Source organism: Penicillium macrosclerotiorum (genome assembly GCF_028827735.1).
Source record: "Penicillium macrosclerotiorum strain IBT 26536 chromosome Unknown utg000002l_segment0_segment0, whole genome shotgun sequence".
Classification (NCBI taxonomy): domain Eukaryota; kingdom Fungi; phylum Ascomycota; class Eurotiomycetes; order Eurotiales; family Aspergillaceae; genus Penicillium; species Penicillium macrosclerotiorum.
This window is the reverse complement of record NW_026643082.1, coordinates 4,006,538-4,025,478: the sequence shown is the minus strand read 5'-3', so window position 1 is coordinate 4,025,478 and position 18,941 is coordinate 4,006,538. Positions and strand designations below refer to the sequence as shown.

At 53.7% G+C, this 18,941-nt stretch overlaps 5 protein-coding genes across 5 annotated transcripts; 3 read left to right on the top strand and 2 right to left on the bottom strand.

Annotated features, from left to right (window-relative positions):
- Positions 1 to 843: 843 nt before the first annotated feature.
- On the bottom strand, positions 844 to 2,070 carry N7462_002587 (adaptor protein NBP2; the record flags this gene model as incomplete). The annotated part of the gene is made up of 1 exon (XM_057074313.1): positions 844 to 2,070. One exon carries the CDS (start codon positions 2,068 to 2,070, stop codon positions 844 to 846), a length of 1,227 nt encoding a protein of 408 aa, XP_056937954.1.
- Positions 2,071 to 3,454: 1,384 nt separating this feature from the next.
- Positions 3,455 to 4,552, bottom strand: N7462_002586 (uncharacterized protein; the record flags this gene model as incomplete). Its single annotated transcript, XM_057074312.1, has 1 exon — positions 3,455 to 4,552. The coding sequence occupies one exon, from the start codon at positions 4,550 to 4,552 to the stop codon at positions 3,455 to 3,457; it is 1,098 nt and encodes a 365-aa protein (XP_056937953.1).
- Positions 4,553 to 8,031: 3,479 nt separating this feature from the next.
- Positions 8,032 to 11,636, top strand: hmg1 (HMG-CoA reductase; the record flags this gene model as incomplete). Its single annotated transcript, XM_057074311.1, has 3 exons — positions 8,032 to 8,367; positions 8,471 to 11,190; positions 11,300 to 11,636. 3 exons carry the CDS (start codon positions 8,032 to 8,034, stop codon positions 11,634 to 11,636), a joined length of 3,393 nt encoding a protein of 1,130 aa, XP_056937952.1.
- Positions 11,637 to 13,533: 1,897 nt separating this feature from the next.
- On the top strand, positions 13,534 to 16,312 carry N7462_002584 (putative cell polarity protein; the record flags this gene model as incomplete). The annotated part of the gene is made up of 2 exons (XM_057074310.1): positions 13,534 to 15,840; positions 15,914 to 16,312. 2 exons carry the CDS (start codon positions 13,534 to 13,536, stop codon positions 16,310 to 16,312), a joined length of 2,706 nt encoding a protein of 901 aa, XP_056937951.1.
- A 1,567-nt stretch (positions 16,313 to 17,879) lies between these two features.
- Positions 17,880 to 18,816, top strand: cyp4 (peptidyl-prolyl cis-trans isomerase; the record flags this gene model as incomplete). Its single annotated transcript, XM_057074309.1, has 4 exons — positions 17,880 to 17,937; positions 18,134 to 18,303; positions 18,433 to 18,539; positions 18,630 to 18,816. The coding sequence occupies 4 exons, from the start codon at positions 17,880 to 17,882 to the stop codon at positions 18,814 to 18,816; spliced, it is 522 nt and encodes a 173-aa protein (XP_056937950.1).
- Between the last annotated feature and the right edge of the window lie 125 nt (positions 18,817 to 18,941).

Sequence of the window (18,941 nt, the reverse complement as noted above, 5' to 3'; positions counted from 1 at the left end):
TGGATAGGCTTGAATATGCATTACGTTGATGCTAATTTATGCTAGGACAACGCCTGCGCTGAAGGGAAGTTAGATACAAGTGCGAGAAATGAAGTTTGAGGTTGATGTTCGAGGTGGGTGGGCGAGAAGGTGCGAAAATGTAATTGTATGACAGAAGACAGAATTGGACAAGGGGAGATGGAGGGAAGAACAATGCGCGTATGAAAGAACAAGAAAATGGAATTTTTTTCTCTTTGCCTTTCTCTTTCAAGTCTTTTTTTTGATGCCAGGTTCCTATTTTGCTCTTTCTCGGAGCTGGGACATGCAGACTTGTGCGGTGTTCGTTGGTTGTGGGATATCAGATGTAGACGGAAGTGCAGTAGAGAGGGAATCATTTGTGAGAGGGGGTTCAAAGTGGTAGGGTGTGGTTGAAGAAGAATAGAGGTATAGGTGACCAGGTTATGTGATGTGATATTTGGGGTTTAACTTGCGGCGACGCTTGGGGTCGTGAACTTGTAACTCGGCTTCGTCGGTGTCAAGAATTGTGGTTCAATTGGCAGACACACGCGAAGCCTAGGGAAGTCTTTCTGATCCTCCGGGTATAATTGATCGCCAATGCTCTGCTGAATGCTATTTCGTCTCCTTAGTAGTAGGAATGAGGAGGGCATGAGACAGGCAAGGCGGATCTTATGGTTGCTCCATATAACTCTAGGCCATTTTAAGGGCACAAGAAGGATAGGGAGGGTTTGGCGAGGTGAGGTTTGTTTGATATAAAATGTAACATAGTACATGAAGATGTGCCGTAACAACATGGGGCTCATGCTGCCTTGTAGAGTGAAGCCACCTCGGATTTTGGAGGGACTTTCAGGTCTTTGTCATCATGCTAGACCGGTTGCCAGCCTCTTTGGCTACCTGTCCGTTATCCGAAGGGTGGTGAGATTCGACTGAGGAAGAGGTTGATGTGCCGCCATTAGCACCGTTGTGACCCTCCTGGGTTGGTGTTGCAACCTGCTCATCCTCGGTCATGTCAATGCCGATAGAGACGCTGCTATCTGTCGTGTCAAAGCCAGGCTCTCCATTCAATGAAGTCAGCCCGCCTTCGATGTCTCGAATAAGCCGAACGAACTCTTCTGGCACAAGCCCATTTTCTCCGGTCTTCGGGTCCTCGGCGACCAACCAGCCCTGGCCATGTCGGTATGAAACATAAATAACTTGACCCTCTGTGAGAGGCAGCTCATTCTCATGCTCGCGAACGAAATCAAAAAGAGCGACGGCCTTGCCATGCATCTCCTCATCTGGGCAGCCAACGGCAAATTGGTAATCGGTCGAATACCGGCTTCGACTAGTCTGGTCGTCTTCTGACTCAAAGCCGGGTTCCTGTGTGTAGCCTTGTTGACCACCGTATGCCATCGAGTACTGCCCTTCGTTTGCTCGGTATGTGACATACTCCCCGCCTGGACCGTCTTCCATCCCATCTCCTCCGCTAACATAGTATGTCGCACTGCCATCGGGGTTCAAGCCAATGAAAGTACCGCGATCGCTCTGTGTCGAAGAGCTGTGCTCGTTCACCAATTCATCCAAATCGGTCCCAGTGGACTTGTTGCGCGGGCGTGACGAAGTCACCACCGGGCTATGTAGATCTTCGTCTTCACTGTACGGTGGGCCATCACCGAAAGACATGGCCGGCAATTGTTGGTGGCCGGGGGTGAGTTGTGTGTTTTCATTGCTCCATGGACCAGATGCCCATGGGCCTCGTGCGGTGTCCCATGAGGTCGGCGGGTCTGACAGTCGCCGATATTCGCTGGCCGGCGTGGAGACCCCTGATGCGCGCGGTGGGGGAGGCCCGTAATGCAGGGGATGGATGGGCGGATAGGCAAAGTCTCGAACCAGGGTATATGGGAGGCTCGAATGGAAGATGGGAAACACGTGTGAGCCTGGCCGTGATAGTTGGGAAGCGAAGGAGACGGTGGAGTAGGTGGACAGCCGATCTCTCGCACTGGGGGACGATTTGATGGTGTTGTCCGTCAGAATGGGCGGCAGAACTTGTAGATTGCCCGGAGAGAGCGAGCTCGGCGACGTCGGCGTAGACATCGTGGAGCAAACAGGGGGGTCCCAAAAGTGGTAGATGGGACGGAAGGATGGGGATGTTTAAACGCTTCCAGGGGGTTTAACAAAGTAGGCGGAGGGTGTTCATCGGTCGCATTCGCTGAAAGTCTATTTTTGCATTGCGAATTGGATGTCGCGCCGACGAGATCCCAACTTGCGATTGAAAGCTAACCAGCCCTTGGGGGTGGGGTTATTAAAGCAGACACCGGGTGAAGGATCTCGTGCATACGAGACCGAACAACAACGTAGAACAGCCGCCCAGCCGAAAACCAACGGGGCCAGAGACTCTCGGTATCACCCGGCGCCAATGAAGATGGAGAGGAGGGCCGACGTGGAGGATTGGGGAGGCGGTAAAATCGAGGAGGGGAAGGTTTTCGAGGTACAGCCGGACGGGGCGTGCCGAAGTCACGGGCCCAGCAGTGCAAGACGGTCACAGACCCCACGACGGGATAGTTTGAGTGTAGGAAAGAGGATTCGAAGGGACAGGGCCGTTCAAGCGCGGAGGGGAAGGAGGTTGAGTGGTTACTTGGGGCGGAGCGTTGTTGTTCCAGGCGCTGGCCGCTGTTGTCCCGCAGTGGTCGACGACCAATGCTAAATATAGCAGAGCCTGCACGGCGAGTGTCAGATATAAATGCAACCCGAGCACGGCGCTTATGCGGGACCCAAAGCAAAGTGAGTGTTGGCGAAGAGGCATTCACCCTCTCGGATTGGAGCAGCGTGACCAAAGGGGCTTGGAGGGATTTCCCTTCTTCACCAACAGGGAGGGATCGGGCTGGGATCGGAGATGGGGCATACCTCTTGAGTCTAGTCTTCCTAGAGATCAGCCCGGGGAAGGATCAGGAGGGAATTTGAAGCGCGGGGGAAGGGCGACTTCGTCAAGGCAAAGATAAAAGAATGCCAGGGCACGAGCTCGCAACAAACACGAGACAAGACGAGACGAGAAGCAGACGCAGAAGGCAAGAAGCCGACGAGCCTTTCGCGATCCCGCAACGAGGCCTCGTCTTGTGAAGCTTCGCAGGGCTTAGGTCAGCATCACGTGCAGCATAGCGTGTTTCAGATCGCGGGTGATGCCGTTTTGGGACAGGCTGGGTTCCTCCTACGGGCACGGTTTAATTAAACCCATGAACTACGGAGTGCTGAATACATATTGGGAGGTGGGGGAACAAAAAAAAGGAGACGGGCTTGGGTAAACGCTGAATAATAAGTTGAAGTATCTACAAATGTCCATCATGGATCCTGATCCATGCTCTAATCTCATACTCATGTCACATACGTCGTGGGCCAAGTTCCGCTGCAATCTGGAGCCCTTGCAACATCGTCCTTTTGATTCTAGGTGCTGCCGAACTCTCACACGAGCAGATCCGAGCGGCTAGCATGTTCCATCAGTGGGCAGGGGCCACTGCGTGGTGGTCGTAACCACCGTAGTCGATGTCTTGGTGCCGGAGGTGATGGTGTTCGTCAAGGTCTTCTGCTCCACGCAAAAGGTCTCGGTGCTCTGCTCGGTGACAGTGGCTGCGACTCCACGAGCCCCGACAATACCGCCCATGGCCGTCGGATTAGCCATCTCCGAGGAGATGGCAGCATTGTTGAGATCCTGCCCAGCAATATACTCGGTGGCGGAACTGGTCTCGTCCTCCAAATCGCTCACGATGTCGATATCCATACACGTGGTATAGACCTCCATCTTACCATCGGGATAGGTGGTATCGTAGTCGGTGGCCTGCTCTTGGGGCCAGGTGCGCCAATCCCACACCCAGTAAAGCGTAACTGTCTTGCCACTGGTGACTTCGCTGGGAAGTTCGACATCAATCTGGCACCACATATCGGCCCCCATCAACTGGTTCGCCGTGTGGGCGAAGCTCTGCTGGCGTTGTAAAGAGATATCGCCAGAGTTTATCTGATAGCAGCGTTTATCGTCGAAGTTGTGCATAGCGATCAGCCGGCCCTTGCTGAGATCCCCGCTCGTGGTCCACCCTTCTGTGCCTTCACTGCCATCTATCGGCCAGGTGCCGTTGACGGTCTGGAAAGTCTCAGAGGCACTGGGGCTGGTAGTTGCGTAAACATAGACTGTGCCTCGGCTGTCCGGCCACCACACAGGTCGCTTTCCCTTCTGGTTCATGGGCAGGGTGACATGACCATTTTCTTGATAACGGAGGGCAACCATGGCACCAGAGCTAGCTTGCAATCGAGGATACCCGTCAGTCTGGTCTTGTGTCTGTTGTTCAGTCCGGCACAACTTCGTGCCGTCGGCGATCTTTGTCACGTCTGACGTGCCATCTGGTGGAATCAGGTACTCCATAGTTAGGTCGGAATACCCCGCCTTAGAGCGAGGATAGAACCCTCGGGGATATCCGGGGCTGCCAACGAAGGTGCCATTTTTGGCGATGACCATCAGTTGTTCTACCCAGGAGTGAGCTTCGGCGGCAACGACCAAGGCACAGAGCACCGCGAGTGCTCGTCCCAGCATCTTGTCGTGCAGCGGTCTTCTTTCTTCTTGTTGTTTTGCTTGTTTGGGCTCTCAGTATGCCGTATTTTGTGGAGAACAGAGGAGGGTTTTCAACAGTCCGAGGCGAGAAGTAGACAGTTAAATATGTGGGGTTTGTTGTTAACGCCGAAGCTTGCAAAAAATAAGACTCTTCTGGCCAGCAGAAACAATGAATATTATTAGTACTTGAAAGCCCTGGTGTTAATGATGTTGGGCTATAGGACCCTCATCATTACTGAAAAGGGGGAAGGGTCTGAAGAACAATAGGCTGGGACCTATTGGGGCCTACCGGGGCCTGAAGACCCGCCTCGTGAATCGTGAATTGAACGGCAGGCGACAGAGCAGAGACTCTCACTGGCATTCATCCTTCACACCATCTTTGTGTGGAGACGGGAATAACAAAGCAGAGATCAAAGAGCTGGTTTCGAGTCTCTGAGTGAGACGAGACTCTGTTTTCAAAGCTGCCTGACGGAATGAAAGGAACAATGGAAAGACAAAGAATTGCAGCCTTTCCAACCCCAGATAGATGTTGCACATATAGGCTCAGTCAATCCAGGTCGAAGTGCGGCTCCCTTCTTATTGGAGATTCCAGCCCGACAAGCCTTGACCTGAAGCGGCATAGACGTTGCGAATGAAACATCCCGAGAGTGCAGACTGTAAGAAGAATGTAAAATGCTTGGTATAGCGGACTTGGGCCGCGTTGGTTGGCTAGGATGGTCGCAAAAGCGATGGACCATGCTTCAGATCAAAACTCCCCCGGGATATTTTTGTACTTGAGACAAATGGCATCCCTCAGCCCCTGGCGCTTAGCTGTGGATGGGATATAGCGCCCATGTCGATTGAGATTACCGAAGCCGGGCAGGTGAAATGCAAGTTGGATGTTGCACATCCGCAGGGAATGGACCCCGGCACCTTCTTTCATTGGCGGATCGGAGATCTAAGCGCTTGACCCTCTCAGGGCGAAAGTCTGCAACACCAGGGTGTTCCGCGTCGATCTGCCTTAACGAAATGATTAGACATGAGGCATTGTTAGGGCCAATAGTCTCGGAGGGCCTTCTCATGGTTGTCGGAGCCTGTTAATAAAGTAGACTAGAGTCATAGGAGGCCTGGGAGGCATTTGGAGGGGGGGTCCCATAACGTCCGACAGGCAGGCCCATGTGGCACCTTAACAGCTGATCGAGCAGGGTTTCTAAGGTTTCTGCAGCCTTTCTTCAGCCGTGCCGCGTCTATCCTTGTTCTGTCCTAGCCGGCTGGCCAAAGCGGCCGATATTTTGTGTTGCGAAGAGAAGCTCCGCTTATCACTGTCCATTCACTGTCCATTCCCTACTGCCCGTTCGGTGCTCTTCCGTCATGCAGCCTTGTGCGGCAGCAAGTGCAGGCGATGTAATCCCGGTGACACACGTAGAACCCGACAGAAGTCCCGTCACTGGGTCTGCATGGGGACGCACGGCGTGATCTATTCGGCTGTTGTCCAACCCAAAACAAGATGCATCCGGCAACCTGCAGGATGGCTATGGATGGATTAATAGGATGCAGGATCCAGGGCTTCTCCACTGACGAGCCGAACTCGGATGGCTCCGTCGTCGGGACTCATCGGGGCTTCGCAGCTGCTCTCTGGCTTTGTTTTCTTCCCCTCCCTCTTCCTCTTCTCCCTCTCCAGTTGCTTGGCGAGCTCGGCTACCGAGTCCCATTGTGGATAGAGTAGTCCCCGACAACCAGACGGTGATTTGACTTGAGTTATCTGATTTTTATCTGATTTCTCCATCTACTCCACCTGGTGGGTTTCCCATTAAGCTGGTCCAACGAGAAAGCAGGGACGACGGGCCTCATCCGCCGGTCATTCGGAATGGCGCCTTGCTTGCGAGATTTCTCCTTCGTATCCCGGGTATTTCGGGGAGGCTCGCTGACGTGGACGGCAGGTAGCGACCTTCCCTCGGGGCTTTTGATTGCAGGATGAGCGAGAAACCCTGGACGAGCAGAGCCAAGTGGACCCGTTTTCACGGATCGACTTCTCGGAAAGCGAGTCGAAACCCACAATGCTCGACCGAGTCCCAAGTATTGCGCATATCAGCGACGCTTTCGCGACCGCGCAGGAGATTCTGCATGTTGCCGTCCAACAACGAGAATCATGGACACAAGATGATCAGGCTCATCATTGGATCGGCGTAGGAGAATTCAAACCGAGAAAGATGGTTCAAGGGAGCCGTTCCCGACATCTTGACATTTGTAGACTCTCGTGCAGTCGAAGAGTCGCAGGATCTGTTGCCATTGGGGGTCTTCCAGCCGATCAGCCGGGCGTCACTGGATCAAGTCCTGCCTGTCGTGTCGTCCGTGCTTGTCGGGAGTACGCGATGGTCGAGGTTCCAGTTTCTCGGGAACGTCGCCACCGCCTCTTTTTTTTTTTTTTTTTTTTCCTCTTCTCCCCCTCTCATTCTGTCCTTTGGTTTGGTCACCGATAAAAATAAAACAAAAATCCCCCCATCATAGTCATTGGGTTATCTGTGTCTCCAGCAAGGAGAAAACAAAAGCTAGAAAAGACCTGCGTCGTAGACATTTTGGACGTGGTTGCACCGAAACATAAAAACCTATATACTCAACCGGTTGCTTTGCCTGAAAAAGAAACCTCGACACACACCCACTAGACTGAACCCACACGTTGAATAGTGGGTTCATATCGAGTATAGTGATTCCCTGGGCTAGGAATAATACTACGACTGTCTGCCCGGAGCCATAATCTGCTGTTTCTCGATTTCCCTTGTCCCCTCGTTCTTGATTCAATGCAGCGTGGCTTGGGCTTATCGGTCAGCATTCACCGTCAGCAGTGATTGTTCTTTTGTTCCACGTCTTTGATCCCACTTTCACTTTCCCTCCTCCTCTTTTCTTGCTGGACCTCTCTCTCTCTCTCGTCTTCTCTCTTTTCTCGTTTCTTATTGTCTCTTTTTGGTCTCTGCCGGGATCCTGACAAGTTTGCCTTTCCCCACCGGTACGACTGGCGTGGCTTGGCGACCCCGTTTGTCGGCGATACTTAATTCCATCGGCGCGGGTCCGGAGCTCAAGTATTTTGCAGCCTTCAGGGGGTCCCCGTACTCTCCTTCCAGTATACCGCGACCGTCAATTGCGAGGACGCTGTGTTCTTGCTGTCCTTCGGGATCTTTCTCTGTCTCGTCTGGTATGTATGGCCCATCCCTTGTACGCTGGCAATCCAACTCGCTGATCAGATCGAAAAAAAATAGTTCTCTAGGAACGGTCCCTGAAGAACATCGGGAGAGCCACACGCGGCCCTCAATCGTGGACGTCCGGACGACTCGGTCGCCCAATCCTTCTTCCCTTTGGGTTTGATCAAAAGGAAAACACCATCACGGCGGTCATTCTCGCAGACGTTGGTCCCTGCGGACCGTCTTAATCTCCCCCCTCAACGCCTTCAACAGACGTCCACACCGCCTCCGCCTCGATTCGTCACGATGGCAACCTCGTTGATCTCCAAGCAACTACGCTCGTCCGAGGCTGATCAGGACACCCAGCCCAGTTGGATTCGCCGTCAGGTCACCTCAGGCCTGCAATGCATCTCTCGTCGGGCCTGTGTACACCCCATCCACACGATTGTGGTCATCGCCCTCCTCGCCAGCACCACCTACGTGGGCCTGCTGGAAGGTAGCCTTTTAGATACGTCGCGTAACTCTCGCAATGTGGTAGGACAGGTGGATACAGAGGCATTGCTCCAGGGAAGCCGGAGTTTGCGCCTCGGCGAGTCAACCTCGTGGAAGTGGCAGGCCGAGGACTCCTGGGTCGAATCCATTGTGAGTACTTCCCCCACCCCTTCTACCCTGGTCGAATTGTTGAGGAGGATTATGGAGAGAAAGAAATGGAAAGAAACCAAAGACTAAAGTCAAATCTTCACAGCAGATTGAGAACTCCGCTGTTCACCACCTGGCCCTGACCACCTTCATTTTCCCCGATTCCACCTCCAAGTCGGCCTCGACCGCCCCGACGGCTGACGATGTCCCCGTGCCCGCCAATGTGTCCGCTCAGTCGGTGCCGCACACCCCGAACCTGTTCTCGCCATTCTCCCATGACTCCTCGCTTGTGTACTCTGTGCCCTTCGCCCAGGTATCTGAAATGTTGAGAGCAGTCCAGGAGATTCCGGACCCGTCTTCCGACGAGGAAGAAGAGGAGTCCAAGAAGTGGATCATGAGAGCCGCTCGCGGCGCTGCCGGGTCTCGCACTGCTCTGAAGCTGTGGTTCACGGATGCTTGGAGTTCCTTCGTGGATCTAATCAAGCATGCGGAAACCATTGACATTGTGATTATGGCCCTGGGGTACATCTCGATGCACCTGAGCTTTGTCTCGCTATTCTTCTCCATGCGCCGGCTCGGCTCCAATTTCTGGCTGGCTGCAACTGTCCTGTTCTCCGGCTCCTTCGCGTTCCTGTTTGGCTTGTTGGTGACTACAAAGTTTGGCGTGCCAATCAATCTACTTTTGCTCTCCGAGGGTCTTCCGTTCTTGGTGGTCACCATTGGCTTCGAGAAGCCGATCATGTTCACTCGGGCTGTTCTCAATGCCTCAGTGGACAACCGTCGGCCTCGCCCCGGTGCGGCTCCTCGCCCTCTGGCCTCGAGTACCCCTGGCTCCATTCAAGACTCCATTGCTACTGCTATCAAGGCGCAAGGCTTTGAGATTGTCCAACACTACTGCATTGAAATTGGTTTGCTGGCCATGGGTGCCGCCTCTGGTGTGCAGGGTGGTCTCCAGCAATTTTGCTTCCTCGCGGCCTGGATCCTGTTCTTCGACTGTGTGCTCCTGTTCACCTTCTACACCACCATCCTGTGCATCAAGTTGGAGATCACCCGGATCAAGCGTCATGTTGCCCTGCGCAAGGCTCTTGAAGAAGATGGTATCACCCACAGTGTCGCTGAGAACGTTGCCTCGAATAATGACTGGCCCACCGCGGGCTCGGACGGCAGTGAGGGTGACACCAGCATCTTTGGTCGCAAGATTAAGTCGAGCAGTGTGCGCCGGTTTAAGATTCTGATGGTGGGTGGGCTGATTCTGATTAATGTCGTGAACCTGTCCGCCATTCCTTTCCGGAACACCGGAAATGGTGCATTGATCTCTCGTCTGTCCAACGTTATGGCCCCTACCCCGATCGATCCTTTCAAGGTCGCCGAGAATGGCCTGGATGCTGTCTATGTGGCTGCCAAGAGCCAAAAGCAGGAAACTGTCGTGACCATCATCCCTCCGGTCAAGTACAAGCTGGAGTATCCCTCCGTTCACTACGCGGCCATCGAGGACTCCGGCTCGTTTGACATCGAATATACCGACCAGCTCCTTGATACTGTTGGTGGTAAGGTTCTCGAGAGCCTGCTCAAGAGTGTGGAGGATCCTTTCATCAGCAAGTGGATTATCGCTGCCCTGACACTCAGCATCATTCTCAATGGATATTTGTTCAATGCTGCTCGCTGGAGCATCAAAGAGCCCGAGCCAGCCCCCGTCGCTCCTAAGGAGCCTGCGCCGCCCAAGGTTTACCCCAAGTTTGAGCCCAACGAGGAAGAGTCTACCCGTACCCCCGAGGAATGTGAACTCATGCTGAAGGAGAAGCGTGCTCCTCTTTTGACCGACGAGGAGCTTGTTACTCTTTCGCTGAAGGGAAAGCTTCCTGGATATGCCCTCGAGAAGACCATGGAGGATGAGAACTTGATGAGTCGTGTGGACGCCTTCACTCGGGCCGTCAAGATCCGTCGTGCTGTTGTCGCCCGAACCCCTGCTACTTCCGCGACGACCGGCTCCTTGGAGGCCTCGAAGCTGCCGTATAAGGATTACAACTACGGTCTCGTCCACGGTGCCTGCTGTGAGAATGTTATTGGTTATCTGCCACTCCCTCTTGGTGTTGCTGGCCCATTGAAGATCGACGGCCAGGACTACTTTATCCCTATGGCTACTACTGAAGGTGTTCTGGTCGCTAGTACCAGCCGTGGTTCCAAGGCCATCAACGCTGGCGGTGGTGCCGTGACTGTGCTGACTGGTGATGGTATGACCCGTGGACCTTGTGTTACCTTCCCTACCCTGGCACGGGCCGCCGCTGCCAAGGTCTGGATTGACTCTGAGGAAGGCCGAAGCATTATCACTGCGGCTTTCAACTCGACCAGCCGTTTCGCTCGTCTCCAGAGCTTGAAGACCGCGCTGGCCGGTACCTACCTGTACATTCGTTTCAAGACCACCACCGGTGACGCCATGGGTATGAACATGATCTCCAAGGGTTGCGAGAAGGCCCTGGATGTGATGGTCAAGGAATGTGGCTTCGATGACATGGCTATCATCTCGCTCTCTGGTAACTTTTGTACGGATAAGAAGTCAGCAGCTATCAATTGGACCGATGGCCGTGGCAAGTCGGTTGTCGCCGAAGCCATCATCCCCGGTGATGTCGTTAAGAGTGTGCTCAAGAGTGATGTGGATGCCTTGGTTGAGCTGAATGTCAGTAAGAACCTGATTGGTAGCGCTATGGCGGGTAGCTTGGGTGGTTTCAACGCCCACGCCTCCAACATTGTCTCTGCTATCTTCCTGGCCACCGGTCAAGATCCTGCTCAGAACGTCGAGAGCAGTAGTTGTATTACGACTATGAAGAAGTGAGTTTTAACTCCCCTCTCCCCCCTACTTCCTTCCACTTCTTTTTTCCCCTTCGCCGCTTGTCAATATGCATTTGTGCACACGATCGGAACGCTAACCTTCCACTAGCAACAACGGCAACCTCCAGATCGCTGTCTCCATGCCTTCGATCGAGGTCGGTACCATTGGTGGTGGTACCATTCTCGAGGCGCAATCGGCCATGCTGGAAATGCTCGGTGTCCGCGGTTCTCATCCTACCACCCCTGGCGAGAATGCCCGCCAGCTGTCCCGAATCATTGCGGCCTCTGTCCTGGCTGGTGAACTCAGCCTGTGCGCTGCGCTCGCCGCCGGCCACCTGGTTCGCGCTCACATGGCCCACAACCGCAGTGCGGCACCCACCCGGTCCTCGACTCCCGTGTCGGCGGCCGTGGGCGCCACCCGTGGTCTCGCCATGACCTCGCGATGAAGAGTGATATTCCCGATTTCCCTTCGATCTGGCCTACGCCCGTCCCTCTGGAACTCCTCGTGACACCTCTATGACCCTTTTTTCTCTCTCTCACGATACCATCTAACGATGCAGTCATGTCTTGGGCGGGGCGATCTTGTCTCACCCTCCACCCTCCACCCTTTCACGCCCTTGGCTCCTTCTATATCTTTGATTCTGCATCTTCGATTTTTCCAGTCCCTCGTTTTCTCGGGCTCTTTCGGATACCTTAGTGCGAGGTTGCATCTGGGATCATCTCCGTTCCCTCCGCCTTTTTGTGATGGTAGTCAGCCTCCGAATCTGTTGGATCTCCACGGCTTCTTCCCTCGAGTAGAGCAGGGGAGGGACCTTCGTTCTCTCCGCGAGGGTTGACCAACACCCAAAACCGCCGCAACGCGGATATGAGCTACGCTCTTGTTCTACATTTTGTACTTAGTGCTTCCTGGATAGATATGCCGGCCGATCATGGTCTATATGAAACGTGTATTTTTTTTTTCCCTTTTTGGCCATATGTTTTGGAACCCCTATACTCGGATCCTGGATAGTTGGGATGTCTACAAAGTTAAAAACATAACTAAAAGCCAGCGCCAAGGAGGAAGCGTCTCCGCGTGGGGAGTGCCCCTTGAGTTGAGCACTGTCTCTGGTTTCGTCTCTCCCTTGTTGCTACTCTCTACTGATTTGAGAGGTACCCGGTCGCTCCCCTTTGATATTTTTTTTTTTCATTCGTCATCCGACTTCACCCTTGACCTGGGCCGTGCAGAAGACATAATCCTTCACCGGATATACTACGTACATACGGCGTCCGCCGTACTTCCGTACTGTTCGGCCGTCCTCGTTTGTTGCCGAGCCACACCGCCCCGGTCCCTGTTAGTCTGGGGGCCAAAGGGTCTAGACTGTCGTCTCCTGAACGGCGTCTTAGGGCTATTTCCCCTGGGGCCTCTCGCGGAGCCGGGGTTTCCGGTGCGATACGCAATTGACACTTTCTCCCTTGGGCTTTTGGGGTCTAGGGAGGGATATCTGATCCGATTCAGGTTCGACCAGAGAGACCGGATCATTTTTGCAGGGATCGCACATCTTGTCATTGAAGGGCCTGATCGTTCTTCAGCCGCTGTGTGGCTTGTGGAGCCTTGGCAGGGGCGTATCGGTACGGTACAGTACACTCGAGAGGACGCTACACTCGAACGAGCAGCGCATTGATGACGGTTTTTTTTCTCCGTTTTGACAGGTCAAGCGAAGCATGCGAAACAGCACGAGTTGGGAGAAAGTATGGATCATATAGAAGGGACGTGGGGGTTCTGCGTCAGTTAGGGTCCATCTATGTGATATCCAAATTCCCCCCTATATTCTATAGTCCAATAAAGAGAGCGAGAGCGACAGAGAACGAGAGCGCGCGCAAACTAGGGGAGATCGAAGTCCGGAGTGGAGGAGGTGCAGCGAAGTGTAGTCAGCGGACATGAACTGTAAGGAACGACTGGCAAGTACCGGCGGGTCCCCCGTAAGGGAAAAGGGAAAAGGAAAAGGGAAGCCTCCAACAACAATTCACACCACTCACTTCCTCCCCTTTTGCCCTCCCCGAGTTCTTCACTCCTTTGGACTCCTTCCCCTGGGCTCTCGACTCTTCACTCCACTTTCGTTCGGTGGGTTCGTGTCTGCCGTTGTGCCCACCCCCTTGTCTCGGCGGCTCCCAGGTTTCAGATCGTGATCTGGAGGAAACACAACTGTGGACCGGGACGTGGACAGTTGACGACCGTGTATACCATCGACCTCCAAACGACGGGCGCCTATCCTTCTCCCTCGAAATCTGCGAGAATAATCCGTCCTCTTCCCCCAGAACCGCTTCGGCCGGAGGTGCCATCCTTCTTTTTCCTACGGCCCTGCTATGAATGGCCATTCGGGAGCTATGTCGCCTGTCTCCATCGATGGCAGCGACTGGTCCGGCATCGCCCAGTATCAGAAATCGGACGTCCCCTTCTCCCCGACATTCTCCTCACGAGGCAACCTGGCGACTCCTCCCACCTCCGGCATCCCCAGCGCTCCCTTGAGCCCGAATAATAGCCTACCACCGCCCAGCAGCGGCAATCCTTCCCCGCCCAGTTCGGTCGCCGCCCGGTCCAGTGTGGGAACACTGGGCGGCGCTCCGTCTGGCCCTCCCGGGGCCGCCGGTGCGCCAGGTGCGCCCGGCAAGGATGCTCCTCGCGCTGGGGTCAAACTCACCCGGCAGATGGAGGAAATCCTGTTCCGCCACTTTTTCACTTTCAAGAGATTCCTCGATGCCACCCACCGCGACGAGGAGCAGCAACGCAACGACGAGCAGAAAATCGCGAATAACCGTAAAGCCCAAGCCAAGCTTCTTCAGCTCTCAGCTATTCAGTTCTATGAACTCAGTACCGATGTCTACGATGAGCTCATCCGTCGCCAGCAGTCCATGCCCCCGCCGGGTCGGCCTCCTCGCCTGGACGCTTCTCCCTTCCTCCCGCCTCGAAAGGACTTCCACGAGAAGCGTAACCACGCCCGCCAGCGGCTGTCGAAGCTACAGCACAAAAAATTTCGTAATCTGGCGAACGACGTCTTCTGCGAGCTCGATCGGCGTTTCCCCACCTTCTCCGATCGCCCACCACCAGCGATGCCTCCACCCGGCGCCAGACGGTCACAATCGCGTGGCCCTCCTAGTCGTATGGGTCGAGGCTATCCGTCAGGTGGTCCTCCAGGTAGTCCGTACCCTCCTGGGAGCCCATTCCCGCCACGCCAGGGCTCTCTTGGTGGTCCACCGCCGGGAATGAATGGGGATGGGCCCTTTCCCCGAGCTTTCCAGAGTAATACCATGGTCCCCAATAAAAGCACGATGGTGGAAGATAGTGATGATATGGGCGGAGAGGAGGACGATGACGCCCGCAGTGATGCGTTTGCGCTGGATGCTGTTCTTAGCCGCCGAGGCACAACCATGACTCTTGGCGATAACGAACGAAGAATGCTTGTGGACAGCCAGTCCCAGGTCTCCACTTTGCAAGAAAAGGTTGAAAAACTGGAAGAGCAAATTCGTCAAAAGGACGAGGAGCTGGCTCGATCCTTGGATGCCGACCAATCGGCGATCAGCCAGAGTGAGCGCCAGGAGTGGGATGATCTCCGCCAGGATCTGGAGAGCAAGGTGAACAAAGCGGAAGATCTAAACGCTTCGCTTCAGCTTGAGCTTGATAGAGTCCGAGCGGAACATGACAGCATGGAGCGTGATCTGCGCAATCAGCTTGAGAACGCTAGCCTGGGTGCAGCCGACGCAGAGCTGGAGGCTCGCTATGCGGACTTGGAGAGCAAGCACCAGAACCTGCAGGTGGAGTTACAAAACCAGCAACATATCACCGAGGATGTTCGGCGCGAGACATCCAAATTCTTGATGGAGATGAAAACCCTGACGGCACAGAGCCATTCCAATTGGGAACGGGAAGAGCAGCTATCAAATGATGTGCATCGACTGGAGAATGAGGTCAATGATTGGAAGCACCGCTATGCCAAAGCCAAATCCCAACAGCGGCACTTGCGCGCGTCTTCGGGCGGTATTGCGGATCACCAGCCTGACGTCAATTTGGTTGCGAGAGAACATGAGCTTGTGCAGGCCGACGGTGTGGTCAAAGACCTTCATGTCACCAAATTCCAGATGGCAATTGACGAGCTTCTCCGTATTGCCCGCTCCGAGAACTCCCAGCAGGTGCTGCAGCATATAAAACCTGTCATTGTATCCGTTCGCCGTATGATCCAGGACGTGGACCAAGCTCCGCCTCCAGTCGATGGCACGGCTACTCTGCGGTTGAAGGCCAAGGGCCGTGTGTCTGCCACTGCCAACAACACGATCACCGCAGTTCGCAATTTCGCCAGTTCCAGCGGTCTTTCACCGGTCTCGTTGCTGGATGCCGCTGCCTCCCATCTCTGCATTGCTGTTGTGGAGCTCATCCGTGTTGTCAAGATCCAGCCCTCGCCCGCAGATGAGGATGACTATGAGATAGACATGTCTCAGGAGAAGTTCCCTGACTATCTCAGCACGACTGCTAGTCAACAGCGGCTCAGTACCCATTCCCAGTATAGTATTTTAAGTCCACCGGACCCGGACCACCCTGCCTTGCAGAATGGTCTGCAAAATGGCGGTGGCTATGGTTACGGAGCTCCCCAGGGAGACCATGAACTCCAGGAACTTAAGGTAAATTCTTGAACAAGATAAAAAAAAATCCAATAATGTACGGCTTCGATAATGGCTAACCCTGCTGCTATAGCTGTATGTTGAGGATCAGACCGATAATATGGTCCAGTCGATTCAGGCACTGGTCGCCAGCATCCGTGCCGAGCATGACATGCACACCGTCCAGACCTATGTTTCCGCAATCGACGACATCGTCGTCAATGTGGTCTCTTCCACACAACACCTCATGCACGAGCGGAGCGGAGATGTCGCTCTGCGAGAACGCTCTGAGCCCATTGTCCACATCCTGGACGAATGTCGCGGCCGCCTGATGAACACCGCTGCCGAGGGCCATGACGGACTTGCACCCGACCAGCTCCGCGAAGTCACCAACCAACTGCCTCCGATTGCATTTGAAATTGCCCGCCAGACCAAAGAGCTCGGGCAGCGCCTGGAGTCCCTGGCGCACCCCGACGAGGACGACTTCCGGTGATGATCTCCCATTCTTGCATTTGATGCAACCGTACATGTGATAAATGAGAGCACCGCGCTGCGCTGCTCATGCACTTCTTTTGATTATTCACCTTACTTCTATACGCTGGACTTTTCAGCTCCCCCTTACCGATTACTTTTTCTTCAGGGTCCACCTCCATTCCCCCTTCATTTATCTTTTCTCATCTTATCTCATTTTTTTTTCTCTCTGGCTTTTAAGCGACTTCCATCTGTGGCAACGAGCCGACAATGTCTAAATGATGTCCTGATACGTGTGACATACATGTTTTTCTTATCTGATTTTTTTTCTCTTTCTCTTGCCCATTTTCCTCTGAAAATGTCTCCCCACATTTATCTGATTCGTTGTATTTCTATTTTTGATCTCTTGACCACGTGAATTACCTCCGTCTGTGGCTTATTTATCTACTTTTCATTGTCCTTTTTCTCATCCGCTTTCTTTTTTTTTTCGCCCCGATATTAGAGTCGCCGGCTTTCTTGCATCTTCGTGAATATGAATTGGAACCCACTGTTGATTTTTAAGATTAGGGATTGAATATACGTTCCCATATTAATTTTAAACTAAAATCCCCAGTAGACATTGCTCTCTCTGGACTTCGGATGATCATCTTGAGGATGCTGCCTGAGGGACTCGGAGTAAACGACATCCCTACCGCGTCTGTGTATCGGTGTTTGTATGGCATATTTTCTACCATGCTATTTTCGATCGAAAGCCGATCCCACCACCGTCTTATGCCCACTGGTATTTGTCGAACAGGCTCGCTATGACCACGGAGAATTATTTGGAAACTATTCTCATAGAATAAGTTCAGATCTTGAGTAGCTCAGGTATTTGTTGGAGTTTTATCAGGAATTGCACACAGCAAATCTTAGGAAAATTCCTGGTAGGGTCGGAAAATCCAGGATCGAATACCAAAGTTTACACGAGAATACGTGGGATATCATTTTAAAGAGTCTCTGATTAGTCAAGCTGCCATTGATAACTCCTCCCACTATTGCCTCACACTATTGTATGGAGCACATGACTATAGAGTGTTAGTTGTTGTTATTTAATCCACTGCCAGCACTCATACTAACTAACTAGGGTATCCCAGCGGAAGGGAGTTCCCGGGATTAGCTAAGCACGGAGCTTTAGGAGCTTTTTCTGCAACGAGCTTCATTTTTCCCCCTATAGCTCCTGTTGCTCAACAGTCTCATCCTTTGTACTTTTATTTCGTAAGTATACCATCTCCCTGGAACAATGCTGATGCATTGAGGACCTTATCCTGGCTTTAGGGGGACCTAGCCTGGTGGCTTTCCCCCGAACCCCTGGCGTGGTCCTTCTGGATCACCATTAGAGTGACACCTCAGGCCATCAACCTCTGCGTCTCTGGCCTCTCCATCCTCCCGCAGCAGCTAACCCGCATGCAGCCCGGCACCCGAGTTGTCCCGCTCCGCCTGCTCTGCCCCTCACCATGTTTTGCCGCCTCAAGACAACCCCACTCTCCCTCTTCTCTTCTCCTTGTTCTTTCCACCCCATTGCCTATCGATCATTCTCATCGACCGCAGCCATGTCCAACTCCAAGGTTTTCTTCGACGTCCAGTACGCCCCCGTGGGCTCCAGCACCCGTAAGTTTCTCTTCGTTCTTGTCCCCATTGCAAATACTTCGATCCTTTGGGAGGGTCAAAGGGATTTTACCCCTCCACGCTCGGTTCTCCCCCTCCAGCCTTCCATTGAAGGCTCCCATCCCCCTCTCATCCTAATCCGATGCCCTATCCATCTAATTGCTTCTGCCATTGACCTTGGTGCTAACCTCCTCTCCAGCCAAGACTGGCCGCATCAACTTCACCCTCTACGAGGCCGATGTTCCCAAGACCGCCAAGAACTTCCGTGAGCTCTGCAAGCTCCCCGAGGGTCAGGGCTACAAGGGCTCCGGCTTCCACCGTATCATCCCCCAGTTCATGCTCCAGGGTGGTGACTTCACCCGCCACAACGTGAGTGACTTTCCCTTCCTTTTCTAATTAAGGAGCATCTTTTCCTCTCGGTGTCCTAGCGGGGTACACGCAACTGCTACCCCTCCATCAATTTCAGAACTGACTGATGATTTTTCTGACTCGAAATAGGGCACCGGTGGCCGCTCCATCTATGGCGATAAGTTCCCCGATGAGAACTTCAAGTTCAAGCACTCCCGCCCCGGTCTGCTGTCCATGGCCAATGCTGGCCCCAACACGTAAGTCTCTTTTCGGCCCTGTCCCGGCTCCGGTCTCCGCAAGCTATTCCAATCCGTACTGACCTGGGTTTTTTTTCTCTTTTGCTACAGCAACGGCTCCCAGTTCTTCATCACCACCGTTGTCACCTCGTGGCTCGATGGCAAGCACGTCGTCTTCGGTGAGGTCGCTGACAAGGAATCCATGGACATTGTCATGGAGATCGAGTCCCTCGGCTCCTCTTCCGGCGCCGTCCGCTCTGCTGTCAAGCCCACCATCATTGACTGCGGTGAGCTGTAAGCTATGGGATCATTTGTGATCTGTAGTTAAGTTAAGGTGGCATCAGTCTCTCTCCGAGCGTGGGTGTCTCCGCTCCAGTTAAGGGAGAACGGGATTAACTGGCTAGCTTTTATATGTGGTGGCTT